General features: G+C 47.8%; 4 protein-coding genes across 13 annotated transcripts; 2 read left to right on the top strand and 2 right to left on the bottom strand.

Annotated features, from left to right (window-relative positions):
- The first annotated feature begins 17 nt into the window (after nucleotides 1-17).
- Nucleotides 18-1,190, top strand: LOC117590620. The gene has a single exon (XM_034283427.1). The coding sequence runs from the start codon at nucleotides 130-132 to the stop codon at nucleotides 1,078-1,080; it is 951 nt and encodes a 316-aa protein (XP_034139318.1). The 5' UTR covers nucleotides 18-129; the 3' UTR covers nucleotides 1,081-1,190.
- Nucleotides 1,191-1,220: 30 nt separating this feature from the next.
- Nucleotides 1,221-5,028, bottom strand: LOC117590604 (ubiquinone biosynthesis protein COQ9, mitochondrial). Its single transcript, XM_034283387.1, has 4 exons — nucleotides 4,905-5,028; nucleotides 1,791-2,461; nucleotides 1,522-1,731; nucleotides 1,221-1,455 (listed from the first exon to the last, which is right to left on the bottom strand). The coding sequence occupies exons 1-4, from the start codon at nucleotides 4,963-4,965 to the stop codon at nucleotides 1,417-1,419; spliced, it is 981 nt and encodes a 326-aa protein (XP_034139278.1). The 5' UTR covers nucleotides 4,966-5,028; the 3' UTR covers nucleotides 1,221-1,416.
- Nucleotides 2,629-4,870, bottom strand: LOC117590575. Its single transcript, XM_034283320.1, has one exon. It carries the CDS (start codon nucleotides 4,661-4,663, stop codon nucleotides 2,741-2,743), a length of 1,923 nt encoding a protein of 640 aa, XP_034139211.1. The 5' UTR covers nucleotides 4,664-4,870; the 3' UTR covers nucleotides 2,629-2,740.
- Nucleotides 5,029-5,604: 576 nt separating the features above from the next.
- LOC117590398 (F-actin-uncapping protein LRRC16A) lies at nucleotides 5,605-26,217 on the top strand. 10 transcript variants are annotated; one of them, XM_034283011.1, is made up of 21 exons: nucleotides 8,864-9,100; nucleotides 14,467-14,564; nucleotides 16,023-16,073; nucleotides 16,148-16,276; nucleotides 16,350-16,433; nucleotides 17,337-17,563; nucleotides 17,629-17,790; nucleotides 17,855-17,952; nucleotides 18,599-18,786; nucleotides 18,850-18,927; nucleotides 18,982-19,315; nucleotides 19,392-20,385; nucleotides 21,679-21,841; nucleotides 22,174-22,248; nucleotides 22,903-22,923; nucleotides 23,320-23,914; nucleotides 23,971-24,366; nucleotides 24,418-24,534; nucleotides 24,604-24,660; nucleotides 24,834-25,267; nucleotides 25,528-26,217. In XM_034283011.1, exons 1-21 carry the CDS (start codon nucleotides 8,995-8,997, stop codon nucleotides 25,621-25,623), a joined length of 4,503 nt encoding a protein of 1,500 aa, XP_034138902.1. In that variant the 5' UTR covers nucleotides 8,864-8,994; the 3' UTR covers nucleotides 25,624-26,217. The 10 variants fall into 10 exon arrangements, 9 of the variants coding, with proteins under 9 accessions (XP_034138911.1, XP_034138920.1, XP_034138933.1 ...); XM_034283020.1 differs by lacking the exon at nucleotides 8,864-9,100 and adding an exon at nucleotides 5,605-6,490 and having other exon boundaries at nucleotides 23,971-24,534; XM_034283042.1 differs by lacking the exon at nucleotides 24,834-25,267 and having other exon boundaries at nucleotides 8,862-9,100.
- Nucleotides 26,218-26,430: the final 213 nt, after the last annotated feature.

Genomic DNA, 26,430 nt, shown 5'->3' with positions numbered 1-26,430 from the left:
ATTTCAATCCTAATCCTAATCCTAATCCTAACGCTTCGATTCTTCAACCTCTATACGATTTGGCCCCTTTGGACTCTTGCTCGTTCAGCACTTGAAAGCTATCAAAATTGTTAGAAACTATTTTAGACAATGTGCAACTGCTGCGGCCAGCGACAAACATCCTTTCCGCAGATTCCCTATGCCTGTCCGCACTGTCCGATGCGGGACATAGCCAGCAACTGTTCAATAAAGCGAAGGACGAAGCCAGCCAGGCACGTGCCATACTCCAACCAGTGCGACACGCTGCCCGGGAAATGGCTCGCGCTGAACCGCAAGCTAATCACCACAATGGCCGTAAGGATGCGTCGATCCACGCAGACCATCCACTACATGCTGCTACGCTTGCTTCACGCCAACTACGCCGGTGTCTTGCAGATCGTGAGGAAGCGACGAGCGTACAAGGTGCCGATAAGTGGCTACCCGGATGCCCTCTTCTCCACCTTCTCTCTGTTCAATGATCAGGGTTATGTCTCCTTGCCCATGGCCCCGGAGAGTGTCGGCAAGCTGATGCGCATGATGCAGGATTATGTTGTCCAAATGCAGCTACTAAATCGCCAGTACAAGTGGTTCAGAAACGGACAGGATCAGGGCGACCTGGTGGGCCTGTTGGGGCAGCAGGACGAGCTGCTGAAGCTGCTGCGTGGCACCTTCAGGGGCAGCGACACATTGTTCATAAGGTGTCTCCTCACGACGCTGCTCGATTTGGATTTGTTTGTCGTGTTTGGCAAGTTTACGGTGGATCGAAAGCGCTCCAGCATGATAAGAGGCCTTTCGGAACTATACGCTGGTGTGGCGGGACCACAGGCATCCACTCGCTCTCCAAGTAAACGCACTGCACAGAAGATCGTAGACCCCGAGACCAAACCTTCCACACACAAACAAAACAATCTCGCCATTGAGCTGCTTCAGCTCTTCACGGAACACTTGTCTGCCAGGAAGACCCACTCGGACTCGTGTTGCGCATTGCCCAAGAGCTCCACCTCAAAAGCCTTTATTCTGCCAAAGCAGAAAGACCGAGCAGACCCACCGAAGACGCGTTAAGTAATCAAAGGAGGTGCCTGCTGGCGATGGCTGCTGCCCCCAAAGCGTTTGACCTGTTTTGGGGTAGTTACTCTCGCCTGCGGCTGCCTCCCACAAATTCTCTAGCTGTTGGAAAGTAAAGCAAACAAAAAGACGGCATACCCATTGAGAGTTTCATTTAATAACTTAAATCATCACCGCCAAAAGTACACCTCCGATGAGCTCCAGCTAAACACCAGCTAAATTGTAGAAAGAAAGAAAGTCGTACGTATATGTACAATATAAACATATAGAGTTAAGGTATATATATAATATAAGTGTAGATCGTTGAATGGACGAGGATCCATGGGCGAGGAGCTAAGTCCGCTTAAAGCCCAGGCCCAGAATATTCCGTGCCTGTGTGGTGGAAAAAGAAAGGTAAAGCGTGAGTGAAGGAGGTGCCAGGTTTAGGGGCATCCTCACCGTTATGAAAGCTGAGTTGAAGGAACGTTGAAAGGTGTGCGTCATGCCCTCGGTCTGGGAGAGTGCCATTTGCAGCTGTACGGCCTCGTCCATGCGGTTCTTGAGGAAGTCCCACGTCTGGGTATGGCCAGCGGAGGTGTCCTGCAGCAGGTACAATTCGGTCATCTTCATGATGGTCGCCAGGCCAATGCGTCGCGTGTACCAGCCAAACTGCAAGAATAATCAGACAATCATATCTCCTGGCGATTACTTGTCACGCGTCAACTCACGTCCACGGATCGGTCGCCCGAGTAGTAGCAGATGTCGTCCACCAGGGTAAGCACCTGGGCGAGCGCCGTCGACGCATGCTGCGGCTGTGCTATCAGGGACATGGCCTGCGGCCATTGGGCTTTGTACGGGGCAATCATTTCCATGCGCTGACGCACGGCCTGCACAAGGAAGTCGAGCGGGTTCTCGACCTCCTGCTGGCCACTGCCGGTCTTCTGCTTCAGACTCTGCACCAGCTGGGCGTTGCACTTGCCGTTGAAGTGTGAGACGAGGGCGAAGCCGCCTTCGGGGAACATGCCATGGACCACGCTGGGGTAGCCGCACTGCTCGGCACCGAGGACAATCGACTGCCTTGTCCAGCCGTGTTGCGGTACATGCTCCAGAGCCGCATCGAGTATCTGCTCCCGTATGGCATCCACCTTGGCCTGCTTGGCGCTCTGCTCGCCAGACTCTTGCTGATTGCCACCTGCGCCTTGCCCAGTCTCATTTTGTGTGGCTTTGGCAGCCGCCTCCTCGGCCGCATCCCGCTCCCTTTCCAGCTGTTCCTCGCGTGCCCGAAAGTCCTCTAAGCTTCCATTTGCAGTGCTCTTCTCTGTGGCATCTTTAGCATAGCCACGCGCCAGGGAGGCAGCAGCCAGGGGCAGCTGTCTGTGCAAGCGACAGCTCTGTGCATCTGCAAATAGAAGAAGCCACACACAAACAGGCAGGCATGAGCCCCGGAATTAAAGTCATGGACAGAACAGAGACAGTCTCTGTGGCCAATTGATTAGCACATCAGCGGCTCCAATTATCACCCCACCCCGGAGATTCCCCAAACACCACCACACCACCACACAGTTCTCGCTTGTTTCGTTTCGTTTTCGGTTTCTAATCTGTTTACACATACAATTAGTTGACGCTATCATTTCGCTTTCGTTGCTTACACAAATATGCATATAAAAAAGTTAAGAGTCTAAACGGGGGCTGGGACTGTGGCTGCATCTTGGAGGAGTTTGCGCTGGCGTGCGGTCTGCTCGATTACCTCGTTGGCGCGCACATAAATCGACAGCAGCCACTCCAGGCTTGTGATGGAGCTGGCCAGCACCTCGAGCTTCTCCTGGCGTCCGATGTCGGGCAGACTGCTGTCACCGTCACCGGCGATGCCGCTGTTGCTAATGTTCATGGACAGCATTTGCAGTTGTTTCTTCATTAGGGCGTCGTCCGAGGCACTCTGGCCGTTCTCCACGCGCTCCTTGTACGCCTTGTAATGGGCCATCGAGAAGTCCAGGGCCGTGCCCAGAGGCACCAGCAGCCGCTTCTCAATCTCCGGCATAACGTCCCAGAATCCAGTGATGTTCCGCTTGTCGCTCAAAGCAAAGTAGCGCAGAATGTTGATGGCATTACAGATCCGGTCAGCGTGCAGCAACAGATCCGACTTCACGTCGTTGGGCAGCACGCAGATGCACAGCATCAGCATCTCCCGGAAATGCTTGCCGCAGAACTCAGGGGCCATACCCACGCTGCATCTTATGTGGGCTTTCAGGGCCTTGTCCACCAGGTCCTTGTACATGGCACTCAGATAGCCCATCAGGCCATCGTGCTGCAGCGTCTCCAGCAGGTTCTTGAGGATCAAGTACTTGCCCTGGTCATCAAAGGCCAGTATGTAGTGCCGGAGCACGTGCAGGCCCAGCTGGCGGAGTCCCACCTGCGGCGAGTAGCCAACAATCTTGCAGAGCTCATCGCAGAATCGCTTATGGACATCCAGCTGCAGCGAGGAATGGGCCACCGTTGTGCCGCCGCGATCGATCAGCATGTGCTCGAGGAGACGCAGGCCGCAGTGCTGCAGTGGTGGCTCCGGCTGCCGCAGCAGCTCAGTCACCAGATAGAGCACCGACTCGAATAGGAAGACTGGCGAATAGATCTTGGGTGTCGTGGGTGGCAGCAGGTCGCGCACGAAGAGAGCGTGATAGTACATGGCCAGAGCGTGCAGTGGCATCGTGTCCTCGACGAGGAACACGTTCTGGCTAGTCATCTCGTAGACGCCCTTCGTGGCGTTCAGTTTGCGCTCCCAACGGGCGCGCTGCTCCACCAGGGCAAGCAGATAGAAGGGGTCGCCGCCAATGGACTTGGTGGCCTCCTGGGTGAGGTTCTTTACCACCTGATGGACGTAGGTGTGCGTCAGGTCGTCCTTCACGTAGCTCATCTCTAGCAGGGCCAGCGGTTTGCCCAGCAGCTGCACAAGGAAGCAGGTGAGGACATTGCGGCGCAACATGCCGCAGTGGCGGAATATCTGGGGGTCGGGGCGTGCGTCTCGCTGCAGAATGTCCACAAGCAGCGGGGCCTCGAACAGGCCGATGGTAATGTAGTGGGCCAGCAGATCTTCCACCTGCTTCTCCTGTTCCACGAGGCGACCTGCAGCCTCGTCATAGCCCTCGCTCAGATACTTCGGCAGCGGCAAATCTTTCAGGCGCGTGGAGACGCTCTGCAGACACCACATCACCGCCTGCGGCTTGTCCTGGCCGTGCCGCAGCAGGATTACCTGCATGGCCCGCAGGTATGCCGCGAATACAGCGTGACTTCTGCTCTCCTCGATCTTCTCCATTAGCTCCATCATCATCTCCTGCAGCGGGGCGTGCTCGGCGAGCAGTTTCAGCAACTCGTTGGCGCAATCGAAGAGCTGCGGCTCCCGGCCGTTGACCTCGTCCACCAGGTTGACGACGCAAATGTCGTTGTATATGTCCATGGCAATGAGCGGCAAGTGCTGCCTGTTCCTGGACGCCTCGTTGGGGCTCTGGAAGAGCATTCTGACGCCTTCGTAGGCCTTCTCCAGCAGAAGCTGCTTGATCAGCCTCAGCAGGTTAGCTGCCGCGGCGCTTGCCTCGTTAGCCGGCTCCATTTGCACGAAATTCACACGTTTTTTTCACAGGAATACTGACAATTTATATTACAACAATTTCAAAAAGCTTTGACCGGCGGCAGTGGCATTCGACATTGACCCCCTCCCTTTGACTTGATCGGAAAACAGCTGTTCACCGCTTCTATTTCGTAATATAATGGCCGAGAACTGCGAATTGGATGGCGCGAAATGGGGCTTCGGGCTGGGATAACAGGCGTGCGGCTGATGATGAATTACTTACGAAGGGGCAGCAGGAGCTTCTGTAGACGGAATAGTTTCTCTAAACAGCGTACGCTTGCCATTTTAGCGCTTTAAAATTGACCGAACGACTGGAAACACCTGGTAGAAAGCACGCTTTAATACGGCGTTTACGAGCACTGTCGGTCGTTTGGTATTTTTTGCATTTCATGACAGGTTCGGCCCGCAATAATTTGAATGATATTTCTTTGTTTTATATTTTGCTTGTTTAATGACGTCCCCATTCTGCTTTTAAAGCTTGTACCCCAACCCGGGACCGTAATAAGCCACATTTAGTATCCTTAAGGGGAATGATATCCTCGAATTGAGGATGTGTTTGAAATCTCCGGCTGCAATCAATGCAAAAATTAGTCAATTTGGCAGGTTATAGCTTTAGATACAAAGAAAATAAATGAATAGGGAGGAACATGTCATTCTAACCTAAGGTCATTATTAAACTCCAGTACTCAGACGCGCTAAGTTTTCTGAGAACTCAACTGCAACAAACTGGCTTTGAAATTTTCTGTCTAACCAAAAACAGGGATGATTTCTTATCGTTTCCATACGAATATCATCCCTGATTTTTTTGCGACCCCTTTTTTGATCTGAGTACTAGGCTTTACCGTATATTTTTAAAATGAAAAGGTATTTTTCGATATATTTTTGAGGGTAGCTCGGTAAAGTTAATCAATAAATCCGTGGTCACACTGTTAATAGTCTGGCCGGGGGGACTAGTTTTTGTTAAATTTTTAGTGTTTTTTGCAAAGTTCGGCGAATTTGTTGGTAGAGAATTAAGTGACTGCGTTTAAGTGGATCAGCAAGCAACGCGCGCGCTTGCACCCAAAAGTGTTTAGTGCTCCAGCTCCTGGCGGCTTGGAAAAATCCGCGAATGCGGCAAAAGAAAAGTGCAGAGTAAATAGAAATTCGAAAATTTGAATATAGTTGAATTAAAACCCAAACTGAACAGTTAACGTTGGCAGAAAAAGAGTTAAGTGAAACCTGGTTCTGGCTTGGTCTCGGCATCGTGTTCGGGAGTGCCGAGTTTTCCGACCCCGCGAGACGAGGGTGGAAAACGCGTGAAAAGCGTGAAAAGAAAGGAAAACGACAGGCAAGGCGTTGTGCGTGTGTGAGCCTGGGAATAATGTGAATAAATAAAAGGCGCTGCCAGAAGGAGGATACACCCGTCAAACACAAAAACCCCACGGAAGCGCGGAATGTCCGATCAAGCACGGTCTTCGGGGGATCGGGATGAGGAGTAGCTGCTGCAGAATCCAGTTTCTGGCTGCTGTGAGGCAAGGCGTTTTGTCAGGATTGAAATCGAATCGAAGCGAAAACCACCGCCGCCGCCACCAAAAACAACAACATCTACCATAAAAACAACAACAGAAAAAGCGGAGCCAAAAATTTCTTGGCCCTTTCCTTGCATCACTGCACCCGCCGTCGCCGCCGCCACAGCCTGGTTATTCCTGTTTGACTTCATTTTCACTCGTTTCGCTGCCGATTCGGCGCTACTTTCGCCACAAAAGATTTAAACACAATTTTCGGAAGGCAAGATGTCGACGCGCTCGCAATTAACCAAGGACTTGAACGGTGAGTAATTCTCTCTTCGTGCTCTCCCGCTCTCTCTTTCTCTTTATCTCCCCCTCACTCGCTCTCCTTCGAGCGGTGTTTGTGTCGTTTCTTTGTTTTGAGGAAGTGCATCTGCATCCCCTGCGCCGACGACGACGTTTTGTTTTCGGTTTTTACTGTTGTGTTTAGCCCGCTGTCGGCTTCCGTTTGCCTGAATGCAACACCCTGGTTGAGCGACAGGGATGGAGACAGGGACACAGACGGACCGTTCGCACGTTAACATTTCCACCCACCCAATGACAAAAACCCCCCACTCACACATGCAGACTTCTGCCCCCTTGATACAAACAGTTTTCAATGAACTGTGTCGTTCTCCAGTGGCTGTGCAACCTTGCTTTTAATTACTTCTCGTGATATTTTACCCCTTTAGAAAATGAGTTTTACGATGAAGTACAGTATTGTTGATGAACCCCCATATCATGATGTATTATTTCCTGTTTTAATTGAGCTTAATCTTACTCCCCGAGCAGAAGCGGAAAGTATGTGCTCGTAATAAACAAAATTAAAACAGCAAATAATAGTAAATATATAAGCCAAGTAAATTACACTTAGTCAGCCGCCGTTTTCGTTCTATTGTCATTAGACCTTCCTTCCATACATCCATATTGATAACAGTTCAAACACACACACACATACACAAACACGAGTACCCTACCTTAACAGTCCTCTTGGTTACCAATTAAACTTCACGTTCCTACGGAAATCGGTTTACGCTTGGGCAAACGCTGGGGCCAGAACTCCACGGGGCGTGAAACCCAATCTGACAAAAGGCGAATCGCCCACCGTTGGCATGAAGAGCCCCCTCCGTAATGCTCTATGACAGGTGTCTGTCTGGTCCAATATTGCAGGCTCCCCGAAGCCCCCACAACCCCTTCTACACTGGTGCCCAATCGAAGCAAAAACAAGAAAATGCTTGTGCCCCATTTACGCTGTTTTGCGGCTAGAGTGGATCACGTTCGAATATATTTTTGGGGTTGCTGGAAAAGAAGTACTCCTAAAATCAGAATCTCTTCATGAAAAGTAAACCAATTTCTGCATAGAAATGGTTATTTAAGTAGATTATCTAATAATAATTGCTAGTTACTACTGTAACGGTAACTTGTGCGCATAAATATTTATACTACAATCCGGAATCACTGTGCCTGACAAATGTCCCTTTGAATTTTCCTCAAGCTCGTCACCGTTCTGAGTAATTTAAATTGAGTGCAGTGACAGCAGCAGTCGGTCCTCGGTCCTCGGTCCTGTTCCACCAGTTCCATGCTTCATTGTTCCTGTACCCAGATGTACATAGGCGTTGACACGGTTGTTTCTTGTTTGTTTGCTTTACGTGCTGTTTGCCCAGGTGCTCTGCTGGTCTCCTCTATCTGCACCGCCGTCTGCCTATCGCATCAAGATGCTCTCGTCGCTGCTCCCATGTTTACTCCGACTCCAGAAGAATCTTTTCCCTTCCAATTAGCATATTCTTAATAAATAAATGGGGAAACCTTACGCAATAATCTCTATGCTCGTACATAATTTACCAAATTTTGTATTTTCGACGGCTGCTGCAACTGAATTTGAATCGGGGTCCGCTGGTATGTGGCGGCACACCCGCCACCGCCTTTGCTTCAAATTGTGCATTGACAATTTTATTTATGATTGTGTCGCGACTTTCGTTCCAGTTGGCTTCCAAAATAAACTTCTTTCTGTTCCGCGTCGGTGTGTGTTGGTATTTGTTTGGCCTGGGGAATGGGAGACAGTGGTGCTGCTCCCGAAACTCAATTGGGCGTTATATAATGGTCGCCAGAACGATCAGCTGTCTGAATTATTCTGTTATTATATTTCGGCCTCACTGAATTCGTTGTTTGCACAATTTAAGGCTGTTGGGACACCTGTCGCCGTCATTAATCAGCCTGAAAATCGTTCCATCTCTCAAGTAAATGACAATGCCCTGATAGTAGGGGACGCCCACATTTATAATCATATTGGAAATATTAGATAAGACAGCAATATAAATTGATACCATAAAAAGATTGCGATTGAGTGCAAGGTAATTAGACATTTTCGCTTCCTTTAAGATCCTTTGTCGATAATCAGCACTGCTTCGCAATGCAGTTATAAATATTGTGAAAAAACACCGTTTTATTATTTCCCTGTACATACATTCATACATATGTATGCCTGCCTATCACTGACTTCTATTATCCGAGGAACACTGTAGCGTACCTCACTGTGCTCAATTCTTTCTTTCTCTGTGTCGCTGCTGATAAGCCAAGGCGGCACTGATAAGGCGATCGCATTTATCACGGCTCTCAGTTCTTATTTTGACGCGTTTTGTGCCTGGCCTGCCTCTCGGAACTAGTGCGCGCTGCCTATTGGCCCGCAAATCCGTTAATAACGCGTCCCCGGTCTTCGGGCACACTCGCTTACGAGGCTTTCTGTCGGTCTGTTTGTGTACCTGCACCGTTATTACGAATATTACGTGGATGGGGGCCATGTACACCAACGAGATGATGAATCACATCGATCAGTATCTGCGGCGCATTATGGAGCTGCAGATACGCGACGTGGTGAAGAAGCAGCGCGACGAAGGTGAGCGCCGTCTCCATTTGTTTACCGTAATTTGAATGCGTCATTTGCTGCGCGGCTGCATGACGTGCTGAGCATGCACATTCCCGCTCTGTTGCTCTCTTTTGTTTTGTTCTGTTCTATTCCGTTCCATTCCGCCTTGGAACCGATCAATTGATTCTGTCAATCGGTCAGGTTCGGCTACGCCGCCAATTTGGCACTTCATAAAAGTTTGGCCAAGCACCAGCGCCGAACCCAACCCCACTTCTCTGACCACACCTTGTACTAAAACGGAAATTGACTTGTTGAAAGTTTATTGATGGTTCCTTGTCTTCGCTGTTGTTGCTCTGAGGTTGCCAATCTCTTTGTTTATTTGTAGTGTGAGGTCTTCAAAGGCTTATCTGACACGGGGTTGTACGCACACCCATTGTTGCAATCGAATATACACAAAGTGGATGTGCAATAAGTCAAATAAACAAAGTGATTGGGAAAAACAGTACGTTCAGAAGGATTTTATAAACAAAGGAGGAGCCAAGCCAAAGCCGGAGAGAATTTCTGTGAAATTTAACATTTTGGGGTAGAGAAACAGCTTACATAACCGTAAAAAAATGCATCGTTCCACTGCCCCAGTTCTAATAGAGTTCACATGAGCGAAGTCTCCCTGTAGTTGTTCTCGTTCGACCTCCGCCTCCGCTGCTTATTTGTTTCTGGCGTGCCCCGCCTCTCCGCCAAAGATGTGTGTGAGAAAATTCCCAGCCAAAATCGAAATTAAATGCAAAGCAGTTCACAAATTTATACAAATCTCAATAGACGGGTGAAGGGGGGGTATGAGATGAGCTGCTGCTTGCCGAAGGCCAACGCATAAACAAAGGCAGTTGAGGATTGCCCCAATTGGGGTTGCGAGAGCCTGACCCCGGGCTGACCTACATAGTAGCTCTCGATGATACTGTCCGCTCAGAAGGGGGATAATTTATGCCGCCAATCAAGTGCCGTGCTTACCATTCATTTGCAATGCAACTAAGTGGTAAATGGCCCGCTATTAGTGCGAATTTTTAATCGCAGGCACCTGCCTCCGTTCCAGCGCCTACTTCAACTCCAGCCAGATGACCCGCTCTCTTGTCTCGGCGCTCTCTCTCTTCCTCTCTACCCTTCCACTCGTTTATACTATCTGTGTTTTACTCTCACTTTCAGCTTGTTCCAATTTCAATGGCGCTGCTCTAGTTATCCTTGTTGCTCATTAGTGATGCACGTTTTCGTAGTTGCAGCGGCACACGCATAATAACGGCACCTGGGCGCGCTCTTAAGCAGACAATTTTCGGTAGATTGGGTAGGTAGAGGCAGAGGAAAGTTGGGGCCGAACTAGTTTGACAGCATCTCAAAAATAAAATACATTGGAGAAAGAAGAAAGAAAGAACACACGCGGCAGCTACAGCCCCGGCAAGCCAAAGCCGAAACACGCTCATATGCTCCATTTCCCAATAGCCAAATGCGAATCTCTCTCTTCCACTCTCCTGCAGCTCTCTTTCTCTATGGCGTTGGTGAAATTGTGTCACCCAACAAGTGACGTTAATAACGCCGCAGCTGAGGCGGCTCGCATCCCTGACCTGGCAGACTATGTCTGCTCCCGCACTCGCTTTTGCCCCTGCTGATGTTGCTGCTCTGTCCCACTTATTTTTTGGGCAAGAGTAAGAGAGGCGGACAACGGACCGAGAGAGTAGGAGAACCTGAACCTGTCGCTTTCTATTACTCTGACACAATGGGCGAGCGCAGGCCGCAACGAAAATTTCGCACTATAAATTGAGTTTTGAGGTCAAGCGAATTACACTCGCCAAGTGCCCCGCCCGCAATAAGAGTCATACACATGTATGTACATCCATACATATATGGAAGGCAGAAGGTGTTGTATACGCACAATTTGTTAAACAATTCGATCAACAGCTGTAAATGACTCACGAAATGTCATCAGAGTCTCCAGTGATGTCCAGCTCTTTGTTTTCTCAATAGAGGTGAACATTGAAAATTCATTTCTCTTACATTTAAGAGTTGGAAATAATTAAGAGTTGGAGACGACATTCATTTCTCCCCCACTGACTACCACCATGACACTCTTTTTCTCCCATCCATTCTTTCGACTGTCTCCGCCTGGTCTGCCTTATGGCACAAATATAATTAACAAAACGTAAAGTAATCACAAACTTGCGCAAAGAAAAACGAAAATCAAAATCTTCGTTTAACTTTCTTTTGTGCTGCGCTTGATGGAAACGCCGGCAGGGGAAGAAGATACAGAAGCCGAGGCCTTGGCCATTGTTATATCGTACTGTGACTTTTTTTTCGCAAACACTTAAAAGCGATTGCCGTTAGCCGAGTTTGTTGGTGTGTGCGCGAATGATTCACTCGAATATGTAAGCTCATCTCGGTCTGTCTTGCACTGAGCTAAACTGCAAAGCCTCTCCTTGATAATTGCAAGAACAGAGTTCAGTTTGAAGAGCTGAAGTTTTTATGGAAAGAAAGAATTGAAGAACATTTAAATTTGGAAGAGAACTCCAATGATTTCTGCCAGATTTATTTTTGTTTAGCGTGTTTTAATTTTCGTTGTTTCAACAAAACTTTTTCCAGTGTAAGCATCGTTATCTCTGTGACGGCCCCTGCCCCTTCGCCCATTGACTGACCGAGTCAGAATACTGTGTGCAGTTGCTGTAAAACTGCGAAATAGTTTTCTGACAAGTTTTGACAGCCTTTGTCGGGTTTACAAGCTTCATTTACATACATATGTATACGTACTACTTGAATCAGCGAAAAGCAGGCAGAGACAGTATTACAACTGGTATCGTAAAAACTGCACAGTAGTGTCTGTGCTACACACTTCCAGGGGTGTTAGACTAAGAAATACTGACGGGTGACGCATGCACTATGCACCCGCAAGCTCACGGCACAGTGAAGCACAATTGTTCACCCACTCCCTGCAGAGTGGTTGTAGCAGGGGGGGAGGGACAGGGCGAGGCAGGCAAGCACACTTGTAGTAGGGAGAGTATGAGTACGAGTATTTTGAACTCGTGTAATCTCTGCCATTGTGCCGAGCTTTGCAGCAGCAAAAAGCAGATAAAATTGGGTCACACTCGTTGGGTTCTGTGTCTGAGCCAGCTTAGATGGTTGTCAATGCTGCTGCCTGAAGATTCCGCTACGAAAAAGCCAACACACTGGGCAGAAACTTTTCGGCCAAACTTTATGGAGTGTATCAGTTCTTTGAACCCAATCTGAAACCCATTTATCTGGCTCATAACGTAAATCGAACGAAACAACCGCAAAAATCAATTAAAGCAAAATTTCCTTTTGGCGGAAATGTAGTTGAGATAGCAACAGAGGAGTGGAGGATGGAACACAGAGAATGTCCGGCCCAGACAGGCAATTACAGGTTGCTTGGTCAATGTAATTGGCATCTGGCAGTGTAGTTTCAGGTGTATATCCATCTATACAGACCTACGCCCTCAGAAAAGTTCAATTTTTGCTCTTGTTTCCATCGCTCTCAACGTTTGATAACCTCTCCGCTTCTGGTTTGTCAGCAGAAGTCGTAATTGTAGTTAATATCTCCACTGCGGGTCTTTCAGAACCATCATTCCGTTTGACGTTTTCAATATAAATAGCGAAATCCCACTCGAAGTTGGATATAGCAAATGCTTTTGTAACTGGCTATTAACGTTCCGTGACAAATCTGTGAATTCTGGGAATTTGAGGATACGCTATTGGTGAACCGCGCCCTTATGACAGAGTATCAGGGGAAGGACTTTGGAATGATTAGCAAACAATGGAGCAGCAAAGTAGTGGAAAGTTTTCGAAGCGTGTGTAAACTTCGGTAACTTCCGTTCTGTGTCATTTATTTGTTGATGTACAAGTTTTTCCATTGCTTCTGCTCTGCATTACATCGCTGCTGCTGAGCTCTCTTCCGTGTACGATATTGACATAGTGCCTCTCAATGTACGAACAAGTTCAGAAAAGGGAGTGGGGGATGGAGAGAGTGCCCAAGTTCATTCACATTTCGACGCGCTCCGTCTGCAATTAAGAGAGAATCAGTCAACTGTGCTTCACTACTGTTCCTATTTCAGTCGCTCGATGATTATCACGCTACAGTCTGGTGTCTTCCAGTGGGGTGTGGAGACCACACTCCACTGTGTGCGTGCCGAAACGTCTTAACAATCTATTTTGGCCATAACGCACAATTGGCACTCATTATCATAGTCACGCCGTCCTCCCATGGGCACGGACCATGGGCCATAAAGACAAAATGCCTTAATATTTATTTTGGCCACCACTTTGTGGCCGGGCCTAGCATTGAGTGTGGTCAGGATCGGAAATTGCCCTGCCGCAGCTCTTTTTATGGCCCACCCGTCGTCATGCAAATCCATTGTCAAGCACTCCCCCCATTGCCTGTTTATGCTCGTAGTATGTATTTTGCTTTTCACTTTCCACTGCCAACACTGAAAGAGAGAGTGGGGGATTACGGTAATTGCTTGATACTGATTCTTCTGCTCTTCTAGTTCAGTTTCGTGAAGAGAGTTGTTTCAAAGCTAAAGGGAGAGAGAGACACATATCTCTTTTCTTTTCTTTTGTAGTTTCTATGTGGTGGGTTGAGAGGGAGCGGCACTTATGCTATGCCGGCAGTCAGAATTTTTGACATTTCAATTCCATTTCTCCTCCCTTGCGTGCGGCATAGCCAGACAAGGAGTCATAACTCTCAGCTGCAGGCCCCAGAGAAAAGAGACGCAAAGGCTTTTGAATCGCGGCCTGCCCGTATCGTGACATAATATGTACATATGTATGAATGCTCACCTCCCCCTTGCACATGAGCATACTGCTCTCCCTATCACACTCTGAATAATTCGTCATCGCTCAAGCGTGTGTGTTTTTGCCTGTGCAGTGAAAGAGAGTACATACATACATACGTGTGAGAGTATGCTAAGTAGCTGGCGGCGGCATAAACACGACATTGGAGCAAGTGAGAAGGATTGGCACGACACAAGGCGCTCCCTGGCCCCTATCCCGCACTCATGGTCCCTGGGGGATTGTACGTGTTTCGTTTGAAAACCTTTGAATCAATTCGATATACGGGCAATGATATAATTCCCGATTTTAGCATGCATAACGACAAAGCGCGACAGATGCACATACATCTGTACATATGACAATACATACATATGTGCACAGTTGTACATACATATGTACATACACACTGATATCGTCGTAATAATATTTTAAGTTTTTATTGTGAGACGCAGTTTCACAGCGGACCTCCGATGTGACTGGCGACATCACCTAATTGCATTTCCGCTTGCCTCCAAGATGATCTTTATTTCGTTTCTCATTTGCCCTCTCTGTCTCTCTCTATGTCTTTGCAGAAAGCGTCAAATCGATTCTGGGGCGCCACACAAAGATACTCGTCAAGTATATGGTCAAATTGGAAACGAAAGGCGATAAGACGGAGAATCGTGTTTTGGTAAGTGAATCTCCCATACCCATGCAACAAGCTGCAGGTGCTAATGCGGCTGCTGGTGGCGACATGCCGCAGACGCTGCCTGTCAGCTGAGGAGCAGCAACATCTCTGCGGGCAGTCAGTGGTCCAATTTGTGCATGGAAATTGCATTTTGCAGCCAAATTGCCAGCAAATTAAATGAATAGTCGAGTGTACTGAGCACCCAGGCATGGCCTGAAGTGTTTGTGGAAGTAATGGAAGGAGCACGGTGATAAACTTTATCGCAAACTCAGCTTTAAATTGAGAGAACTTTAAGAAAATACTCCACCAAAAGCAAACATTTTTATTTTGCAGGTGTATCAGGTGATAAGGCAGTTAGATAGGATGTACATATTAATAGTCGAAATTGTGGAAACTTCAACCATCAAGGCCATTTAATTACTTTTATCACAAAATTCTATGAATTGAATCAAAGTACAGAGAGAGTAAATGAGGAACGAGTTAATTATAGGGAACTATAGAATAAGGTCAAGAAAGTCAATGCATTCCGTTCGCTTATTGAAACGAAACTGGTTAAAAGAGTTGGGGTATTGAAGATACACTCAGTTCAATGAAATTAAAACAATTAAAAGCGTTATCTAAAACGAAGTTTCCTTCAATGGTTTCACACAGCATTTGAATGAACTCTTACAGTTCTGTCACCTCCTTCGTGGCTACCAATCCGTAAAATTAATTAAAGAAACTCTCGGGAGAGACAAAGGAAAGACATAATTCTCAAGTTAAGACAAAGAACGCTTTCGACTGGAGGCGAAAGTTTTCCACCTGCCTGTAATTGATATTTTATAGCATACTTAGAGGCGACATGCCCCTTGCCCCTTGAGGGCCAAGCTATGCTAATTTCTTGGATGGCCGGGCCATGCCATGCCGACACTCTCCACTGGCAAAACTTGTACGGCCGCTTTAGGAGCTCACACAGCCGGAAAATTGATTTGTGCAAGCCGCTTACCCGTATACTTACAACGTTTTCGCCTAAGGTGGCTGAGACAAAGTGTCCAATTACCAAAGTCGACTAGAGCTCTGTTTCTCCCCACTCCTCTCTCAGTTTAGCTATTGCTATTGCTACTGCCGCTTTATTGCCTTTGCATTTGAGTGGTTAAACGAATTATTTGGCGCACTTTGATTTCCAATTGGAAGGCAACGAACTTTTCCATCAATGGAGAACAGTGACTGGGACAAAGGCCGCCAAGAAAGTTGACTTTGCCATGAGAAGAATTCACCGCGAGAGCGAAAGAGTGTACAAGCTGAAAGGTTTCTTTGAGTGTAGATTCCCGTGCTAATTAAGTTACACTTCACTAACTGATTGAGAGGGCCGTCAGCACTCTCCCCTAATGGAGTTGCAGTTTAGAGTGCCTTTTCAATTCCAATTAAAACGCTCTAATGGTTCCCCTATTCACATACTCCTTCCCTTTTCGTCCCTTGCAGGTCTTTACACCCGTGCGGGTTTACCTGCTCAATGCCAAAGTGCCAACAAAGGTGAGTGAGACGAGTGCATTTAATGCATATTTGTAATCATCTTATGTAATGCTTTCATCTCGAATCATTTGCAGATCGAATGCCATTTCCACTATCTGGACATTGTGGGTGTCGAGAGCAAGAAGTCCACCCACTTTTCCATTGTGACCAACGATCGGCCATACTCGTTTGCCACCACCGGCGATGCGGGCAATTTCAGTTCGGTTCGTAGCACGCCCTCCCTTCAATTAATATTACTATAATTAACTCGATTCTATATTTGTGCTCATTCTGCAGAACGCTGATGTCATTCTAACCGATTTGGCCTCAGCCATCAAGCAGATATTTCCAACAGTTCCTCTAAAATACATCATACGCAAGGCAAGTATCCATCCAATCCATGAAAACATTCGATTGTGGAATGATCTTGATGAAAACCTTCTCCCGTAATGAAGTTTTGCCGAAAGTTCGCTTCCCTTTTACCCTTCGATGACAATGCACTGACTCACGTCTGGCTTTAATTAATGTTTAATTAAATATTTAGTGAACAATTGTGTGTATCTGGTGTGGTGTCTCACCCACAGGCATGAGTGCGTTCCATCTGGTCTGCTTCTCCTTTGCACTGCTCCCCTCCGTCCAATTAGCGGCTTAAATGCATAAACGTTGTCATCTGGCGCAGTCGGGGTTAATAATTCAATGCATTTATAATGCTCCTACTGCTGGCACACGAGTTTGTTGTAAACTATGCTGGCTATACGTTTATGCAAATCGGCTAGATCCGCCCACCACAGGCCACAGGCACTCGGAGAGGCACCCACGCCAGATTTGAGAAAGAATACTCTGCCTTGTGGAGAGCATTATCATTTTGCAAAATAGGTTTCAGCCTTCTGAAACCTCACCCCTTGAAGCCCGAGCCTCTTTTGTTTTCCATTGTCGAGTGGGTAAAAAGTCAGCCAGCAATTGAAGCAACATGTTTGGATAATGGCCACATGACACGCGAGCTGTTGACGCCTCAAAATCTAGGCATCAAAATTCACATTAAGCAAAAGTGTTAAATGCAAGATTAAGCATACGCCGGGCAGGCGGACGGGGCAGGCAGTCCGCCAAAGTGGAGTCCGTGTCTGAGCTTGAGGAGTCATGGAACTGTGAATTGTTCTCCAAGTTGGTCAACTTGCAGCAAAACCATGTCGGACACTTGAAGCTTCTTAAAACTTGATAAAGTTTAGAACAAGTTTTCTTTGGCAGGTCTCTGAACTTTTCTCCCACTTCTCGTTTTCTTTTTAGATCGATATACAGCCACCGGAACGGGAGACAATCTTCTCCGAGGAATTTCGACCCTCCGATCCGCGTAATGTGGGACCCTGCGGTGGCTTCAGTGCCCAGTACGCGTGCATGTGCGACTTCCATGGGGTGCCATACCGCGAGGAGGTGGCCTGGGATGTGGACACCATCTATCTGTCCCACGACACACGAGTTCTCAACCTGCGCGACTTTGACCACTTGGAACCAAAGTAAGTTAGCTGCTAATGAGGTTTCAAATTGTGTTTTTGCTTTGACGCTCTTCTTCTCTCTACAGAGACTTGATGGCCATCGTTTCGGCGCTGGAGTACAATACGTTTTTTCGTGGCCTAAAGGCCGCTCACATGCGTCTCTCCCACGAAACCCTGGAACGCATCCTGCACGTGCTCAAGCGCTCGATGTGGCTGGAGGAGCTGCATCTGGAGGCTTTAGGCTTAAGGTGAGTTGTCCACAGCATTCCCAGTAATCTGAGTGACACTGATGGAACATTTCGCTCTTTTCAGATGGGATTTCCTGAACAAGTTATCTATATCTGTGATAACGAATAGCAATCCCGCCATTCGCACCATCGATCTTAGCCACAATATAATTGAGGACAAAGGTGTGTGTCCCCCAGGCCATGGAGCCAACTCCCCCTTTGCCCATACTACGCCCTGCCCTGCTCTCGACAGTCGATTGTCGACTCGTAATCCAATTAATCCAATTCTTGTCTACCCATCTGTTTTCTTTGTGTGTTTCTCCTGTCGATTGTCGTCGATTTTTGTTGTTTTGTTTTTATGGATTTGTGTGACATTTTTGTTCGTGTAGGTGCAAGCTCGTTGTGCGCCCTACTTGGAAAGATTGTACAAGGTTTGCAGCCACTAATAGAAACATCATTTATCATTTATCTCTAAATATAAATATAATACATATTCCATGCCATGCCATTCTTGTTGTTGCTGTTGTTAGCGCTCTTGTTACATATTCCTCCCGAATCCTCCCACCCGCTCCGCTCCCAAATACCCCCCACAAATTGACACAAAAGTTAGCACTCAGTCAGACCTTATTTCATACTCTTCTTCATGCATTTGCTATGCTCTCTCAACATATTCTGGTCTACAAATTAGTGAACAAATTCCCCAATTGGATTCACACCCTCCACAGATCATGCTTCATTCATGTCAATATCTCTCGTTGTTTTATGTTGTTTTATGTTCCGTTCTAATGACCATTTGCTAAACCTTTTACGCTTCTTTGTTGCTGTTTAGGTGCCATACATCTGGCCGGGCCCATAGCCAAGGTGTCAAAGGGTCTGTGCAAGCTGGCCCTGGCCCACTGCGGCCTAACCTCGAAAGGCGTCAACCAGATGTCGCACTCACTGACGCTCAATCAAAGTATTTCGAACTCGCTCACGTATCTAGACCTAAGTGGTAATAGTCTCAAAGATGATCTAACCGTAAGTACACCCAGAACTGCAGAGACACGAAGCGACTCAACTAAATCTAACTTTTTCTCTTAGAATCTGCACAATTTTCTGGCCCAACCGAATGTGCTGGAGCACCTGGATCTGGCCTCTACAGACATCATGCTGGAGAATGTATGTGAATTGTATTAAGGAAATAATCTTTAATTCAACATCTACTCTCTCTAGCTGTTTGGAGCTCTGCTGCGCGGCTGTGCCACGCATTTGGCCCACCTGAATGTCTCCCACAACTCGTTCAGCACGAAGAAGGGCAAGGAGATACCGCCCTCGTTCAAGCAGTTCTTCACCAGCACTTTGAGCCTCAAGCATCTGAACATCGCCGGCTGCAAGCTGCCCATGGAGGCGCTCAAGAACCTGCTGCTCGGCCTGGCCTGCAACGAGTCAACGGCGGGCCTCTATCTGGACCTCAGCAGCAATACGCTGGGCACCCAAGGCGCCCACGTTCTCGAGTCCTGCATACACGGCGTGCGTGTGCTCCAGAGTCTGGACATCAGTGACAACAGTGAGTGGGGAGCCAAGCCAGAGCATATATTTTTCACACAATGCCTCGCATAAATTAACACTGAATCCCCTTGCAGATCTGGATGCAGAGCTCGCGCCTGTGCTCACGGCCATCTCGAAGAATCCCTCGATACGAACGCTGCACCTGTGCCGCAGTCTGACGGGCATGAAGCCGAAGCACATACCCCCTGTGATGGATGCCCTGGTGAACCTCATCCAGAAGGACGACTTCCCGCTGGCAGAGCTGGTGTTGTCAGAGAACAAGCTGAAGCACGATCTGCACGACTTTATCAACGCCCTCGGCAGCAACCAGAGTCTCCAGAAGCTGGACATTAGCGGCAACTTCATGGGCGACGTGGGCGCTCGGCTCCTGGCCAAGGCGCTGCAGATCAACAACCGCTTGCGCACCATTTACTTGGACAAGAACGGGGTCACGCTGCAGGGGTACGCAGACATTGTGTACGCGCTGGAGCACAACCACAGCATGCGCACCATCCCCTTTCCGGTGTTCGATATTGCGCCGCACCTGAAGAACCATCCGGACAAGACGGACGCCGTCATGCGCAAGATGCAGGAGCTGCTGCAGCGCAACTGCAACGGTCTGCAGCGGACCAATGGCCAGGGCTTTCGGCTGCAGCACGGCTTCATGCTCTCATCCACACACCAGCTGGTGGACAAGCTTGTGGCCGAGACGCAGGACACCATCTCTATAGCCAAGGGCGGTGGCGGCGACTCGGCAGCCTCTGCGGTCCAGCGACTGATCACCGACGCCGAGAACTGCAAGCAGCTGATGCCCAAGCTACAGGAGGCCGTACGCAGCGATGCCCATCCCATCGAGATGAAGCTGACGCGCGTGGCCAGCGAGCTGGGCTACACCATCAAGAGCTACCTCGAGGAGACCCTGGAGACCATGATACGCACCGGCATAGAGCAGTGTCCCAAAACCCTGGGCAACCAGATAGTGATCCAAGATCTCCGCAAGGCGCTCGCCGAGCGACTGGTAGTTCCCGAAGACTTTCTACAGACCTGCCTCCTCAACAATGCCGGCAGCGAGATAATGAACAAAGTTGGGTGAGTGGTATAAAGAAAGTTTATATTTAAGCTAAGGTGCATATTTAAATAAACTTAAAAGTAAGCGGATCCATAGAGCATCATCTTTGTTTATATACAATGCTTATGGCTATCTCTTATACATACATATGTATGTACTCACACACTGGAGAATTAGCAAGAAAAAGATTCGAAGGTCAAATGAAATGGGGTTTTAGCGATAACTGAGAGAAACAAGGAGAGCAAACGGATTGTTGATATAGAAAATATTTAGTAAACTTGTATAATTGCATTTAAATTTGTATTTAAAGTTGGTAAACATTGTATCAAGATTAAGATAATAGCAGTGGCATTTTATTTCGTAAATATTAACACAGTTATTAGTCATGATTCAAAGTGTTAGATACACTTGCAGCTGCATAGTTCACTTACATTTTTAACATTATTCTAGGACGTATTTTTACTAATTTACTGAAAACGCAGGGTTCTGATACTTACAGGAACTACTTATATTATTTCCTTAGATATTTAATATAATTTATTTGCATTGCAAATCCTAAGCCCAAATGTCAGAGATACCCACTGGAAGAGTGTGGAGAGCCAAGCAAACAAACATATTCGTTTTTGCATATTTAAAATTGCGCTTCGAGTGGCGGTCTCTCTTGACACACTGCTTTGCTCTCCCACACTCGCAGATAAGCCTCTCCGCAGCTTGTTTCCGTACTCTCAGTGGAATGTGGGAGAGCACAACAAGTGTGCATGTCTGTGTGTGTGAGAGTGGTAGAAATAGAGAGCAGAGCATACTCCCCGATAAGATTAAACAAACCCATAAACGAAATAACGAAACAGCTGAATGCAGCTCCACTCTACGAAACTGGGATATATCGGACTCAAACGCATCTGTGGCCGAGAGCTAGGCACGCCGTGTGGCTTCAGCATATAGGGAAACATACACATTAATTTCTTAAAAAACATATGTTCCGAGCGACTTTGTGAGCGCCTCCATAACTTCCGAGGAGAATTCAGTGCGAATCGGTTGGCTGTCGACGTGCGACAGCTGTTGAGCTGCGACCCCCAACACAGCAGAGAGATGGGCCTGATGCGCACTTTGTGCTGCTGCTTTGGTGGCTCGTCCTCCAAGGCGCAGGGCAGGAGTAGTCCAGTCTACAGAGTGTGTCCCAATGAGGAGGAACCTTTGGAAGCTTCGCCTCTGCCTTTGCCCCCGGCTCCAGAGCCAGCTGGCCAGAAGTAGCCCTGCCTCCCCTGCACCCATGCGACTCCATTGACTAATTTGTGCTTTTCCATTTTTTACAGTGAGATTGAGCAGACGCTGGCAGCCGCCATCTCGGACCGGGCAACGGATGAGGTGCTGGAGGCATTGACCCGCTATCGCCGTGGCATGGGCATCTCCGAGTCGCCGTCGGTGCTGCTGGATGAACCCCAGACGCCGGACATTGTACGCAGTCGCTCCAGTCATGTAAGTTTGCTTCTCTCACCTCACCCTCACTCTCAATCGATATGCATCGAACTACCTATGGGTCTATCGAGGAGGCAGCTCCCTTATCAGCCGCGGGGTAAAGCTGGCTCATGTCACATGTGATGTCATGGCCCCTAAGGCCTCCGGAGAGAGGTTCACATTTGACAAAAGTGGAGCACCTCGCCAGCGACTGAGCCAGTTGGCCGCCGACTCTCCTTATCAGCATTCGATTAAATATTGGGCCAGTTTTGGGGAGTTGCCGAATCGAGAAACTATTTGGAGTGGACCCCAACAATAAAAGTGAGAACTACCCCAACCTCTAACTCTTGCAGGATGCAGACGGGCTGATCATACGCCCGGGCGGACGCGGCTCGATACTGCCCAAGCTGGGCCTGGAATCGCCCACTGTAAGTGTTGAAAATCTGTCGCTACCCAAGTGGATGCAATAGACTACTCCAAACAAAACAAAAAATATACAAAAAGATCCAAAAAATCAATTAGATCATAGAAATACGTCGAAGATTGTAAGCGAATAGTGTAGAGTGCTAAATGCTGAGAAGAAGTCGCACCCTCATAGATATACACACCCTTACATATACCCACACATACATATATATATAAATGCATACATATGTACATAAATTCATGTGTAAAATGAACTCATATTCCATAGCCAAATAGCCACAAAACGTAGATGGAACACAAACGATCGCAAATGAAAGAAATTTATCGAAATAAGAAATGCATCACATTGTGGAATACATATACATATATACATCCTACTGCATAATCGTACTCGTCATAGAATCATCGAATCTCATTAATAAATTATGTACTAAATGTGTATTCAAAATGCTCATGCTCATTATTTTTCTCATGTCTTCCTGCCCCTCGACAACCCAATCAACACCAACTCATCAAATCAAATCAACCAAAACCAAAATCAATGTACAAAAAACGCAACTACTCGTATTCGTACTATACAATATAAACTACTATATTTAAACCTTGTCTCCAACTCATTTACATAATTGCATTTCTAAATCAAACAAACACAAAAGAAATTGGAATATCTCAACCTTGTAAGTAGTATTTGTCATATCTCTCTCTCTCTCTCTCTGTTTATTTCTGTCTCTGTGTTACTCTGGAGTTGGTTAGATGAATCAATCAGCTTACTCTGGGACTGCCAGCGCATCATGGGATGATCATCCTTGATCCGCCGACAGCTGAGAGCCGGCTGTGGGAGCTTACTCAACTCTTTATCCTCCTTATATGCCATCCTCCCCGCTCTGTAGCCTGCTCGTGTCTGTAGTTTATCTATATCTATATGTATCTTTCTCCCCAAATACAAACACATTTCATTATTTCACACACCAACACCAACCACCATAAAGATCCCATAGAACCCCCCCATAACGTTAAGGATTTGCAAACACTTTCAAATGGAGCCCATCTAATGTCATTCATCTGGTTCACAGGCCACTCCCCATCTGCCCACCAAGCGGCGCAGCGTTGCGCGAAAAGTTCGTCCCCAGTCGGTCGTGGAGAATCTCAGCCTGAGCCACATTCCCGATCTGTTGGAGTCGCCCTCCTCGCATCGCTCCAACTCCCAGCTGTCGACCCGCGGTGCAGCAGCCGGGGCCGCTGCTTTGGCCGCTGCCAGCAACATGACGGACAGCATCGCGGCCATGGACGATGGCGGCGTCGACGAGTGCTGCGACTCCATCACCGAGCTGCCCAGCGCCTCGTTCCAGCTGCAGCATCTGGTCAAGGGACGCCCCAAGCGGGCCAAGACGCGCGCGCCGACCCGTCCGTTGGTCAGCGCTGAGTGCGCCGGGGGCGGCAGGGAGATTGGCGAGGGACTGGAGCATTTCTTTCGCCCGGGATCGGTGACACCCACCACACTGACGCCCCTCGTCTCGCCCACGTCGGAGGAGTGCAGCTCGCTGTCGTTCGTGGACAGCCCTACCATGAGCCGCGATGGCAACGGACACATGACCTCCGAGGAGACTACACCCATCCTGGAGGAGCGCCGACCAATTAAATTAGAGCGCCAGTCGCCCCTCCTCAAGAGTAAGTGAATACTGGATAATATAGTTGACAATTTTTTGATGACGCCTTTCCCGCAGGTGCCTCCTGGGCCACACGATCGCGCTCCACGGATAATCTTGAGAAGTATTCGCCTCTGGTGGGACGTAAATCGCCGCTGGTCAAGATGCGCACTGAGGGTGGGCCTGGCTCGGGCGCTGCCATGGAAGAAGTGGCCACATCCGGACTGCTCAAAGCGGGCAACCGCGACGACAAGATGCGCTCGCCCAGCAGCGATTCGATCAAGAGCCACGCCACCAGCGGCGAGGGCAGCGTGATAGTGAAGACGGGCAACGGAATCCTGCGCACACCCATTGTGCTGCAGAAGCCGCGTCCCTGGTCTGTGGTGGGCAGCGAGCCAAAGTCCAGCAGCGAGCTGGTGACTGGCAACGGAACCGCCGACTCCAACAAAACGACGCCAGACAAGCTGCAAGAAGGTAAGAAGATAACAAATTTGATTGTGGCACTAATAAATCGTTCCTGTTCAGATGTTGAGGTGCTAACCTTTGGACAGAGCACCGGCGGATCAATAGTGGGCATCACACCGGGCATAGCCATAGCAGGTGGCGGCAGTGGCGGCGGCAGCATTGTGGGCATCACACCAGGTGAGCGCGGGACACTGTTGCAATAAGGAAAGAAGGGAAATGTTATATGTAATCCATTTGTTATTGCAGGAGCTGCCCTCGAGAAAAAGTCTGTGCGCGAGCTGGCCGCAGGTCTCAGTCGATTGGGTAAGTGGAGTGCCCCATCCAGTGCATGAGACGATATATTGAATGCCTGCCCAGCACTTTGTAGATCTCCCTCCATGCGTAGATGTAGATTTATGCAAGTTTAAACGATTTTTGTTTTGTATCTTATTTATTTTCATATTTTGATTGATTTGTTGTACTCGTTAACTGTAAAGAACTCCCCCTGAAACCGCCCGTTATGCCCAGAACCCTCATGAACGCAGCAGGTGGTCGCACAAGCAACACATCGTCCACCTCGTCATTGTCATCCACCGCCAGCGGCGGTGCAACCACAACGACGACAACAACGACGACAGTATTAAACACACAGAACCAGGCGCGCTCTAGGATTGTGAGCACCACGAGCAGCAACAGCGAGAGCCAGGAGACGCTGAGCAAGACCACCATCACAGAGCACGGCAGCAGCAGTCTCTCCAGCAGTCACTCCAGCCACACCGAGAAGAAGCACGCCATGGCCTGCGCCAGCCTCATCAGCAACGAGATACTGAGCATGCGCAACGGCCAGCTGAGCGGCAAGTCGGCTGTCAGCTGTGCGGAGAGCGGCGGCGTCAAGCGCATCGCTGGCAAGGAGATCTCTACGCTATTCGAGGTTTGAAGAACGCGGAACCGCAACAGCTGCTGCTTCAATCATGACTCATGAATCGACGTTCGAAATTTGGGTGGTCTCGTTGTTTCGGTAGCTCATCCTGTGCGTCCAACATTTGTTGTCTAGAGCGTGTAGTCCTTAGTTTGCATGTCACTAGCACTCATCTTGCATCTGTATGTTGCCTGTTGTCATAGTAATTGTTAAGCTAAGAAATACGAAAATAATGCTGACTCGTTTCACATTCGCCTCGCCCATCTGAACAGGAGACATTAGCTGAAGACCTGCAGCGCAACATCTCGACTCGACGCCTGTTTAGAGAGCCTACGCCCTATACCAAGGAGGATGTCGTTGATTTATAAGTGTTCTAGTTATATGCTCAACATTCCTTTAGATCGTCCCTAGGCCCACCCGCAACCCCTGACCCATCCAAGAACCCTGCCACAGTTTCGATCGATCTATCGATTAGATGAGATGATGATATGTTTAAGATGAGGATATGCAGAGACGCAAACGAGGTTGCAACTTATTCGTACTGAACCATTAATTTATGTGCAATGGCGCGTGTGTTTTGTTTTCCTTTGGCAATTTTGTGGAATGAACGTGATTTATTTATTGATATACATATATACATATAACCTACATTTTATCCAAATTAACCTTTTGCATATTTATAAAGATGTTTTTGTGTACTATATTTTATATTTTATGTATTTTAAATGATTTAAGTGCCAATTATATACAGAACTAAACGAAATTTACTTTTAGCTCGTGCTATCAAACAATTTCAATGAAACTAACGAAGGAGAGCGCAATGAATATGATATAGATATGGAGAGATTGATGTATACACTTTATGTAGATCGATTGCGTGCATAAGAACTATTTTAATGGCCTACACCTAAACAAAAATCTAAATGAAATACAATATTTTTTATAACTGCTTCCAAATACAAGTATTTATCGTTTTTCATTTCAAATATTTTTAATTTCTCTTACAACTATACACGTACATATACATACATAAATAGGTACATAGTATTAAAACGACAATCCGTTTCAAATTTTCAAGCGCCGTTTGCGAACAAAGAACGTATGCATTTATTTACTGAGAAACTCTGATTTTTTCTACAAAGTTAACAATTTACGCTAAGAAATTACATGTATGT

This window comes from Drosophila guanche, unplaced genomic scaffold (assembly GCF_900245975.1).
Source record: "Drosophila guanche unplaced genomic scaffold, DGUA_6, whole genome shotgun sequence".
NCBI classification, from domain to species: domain Eukaryota; kingdom Metazoa; phylum Arthropoda; class Insecta; order Diptera; family Drosophilidae; genus Drosophila; species Drosophila guanche.
Note: the sequence above shows the minus strand (reverse complement) of the source record. Positions and strands in the feature narration are given on the sequence as shown.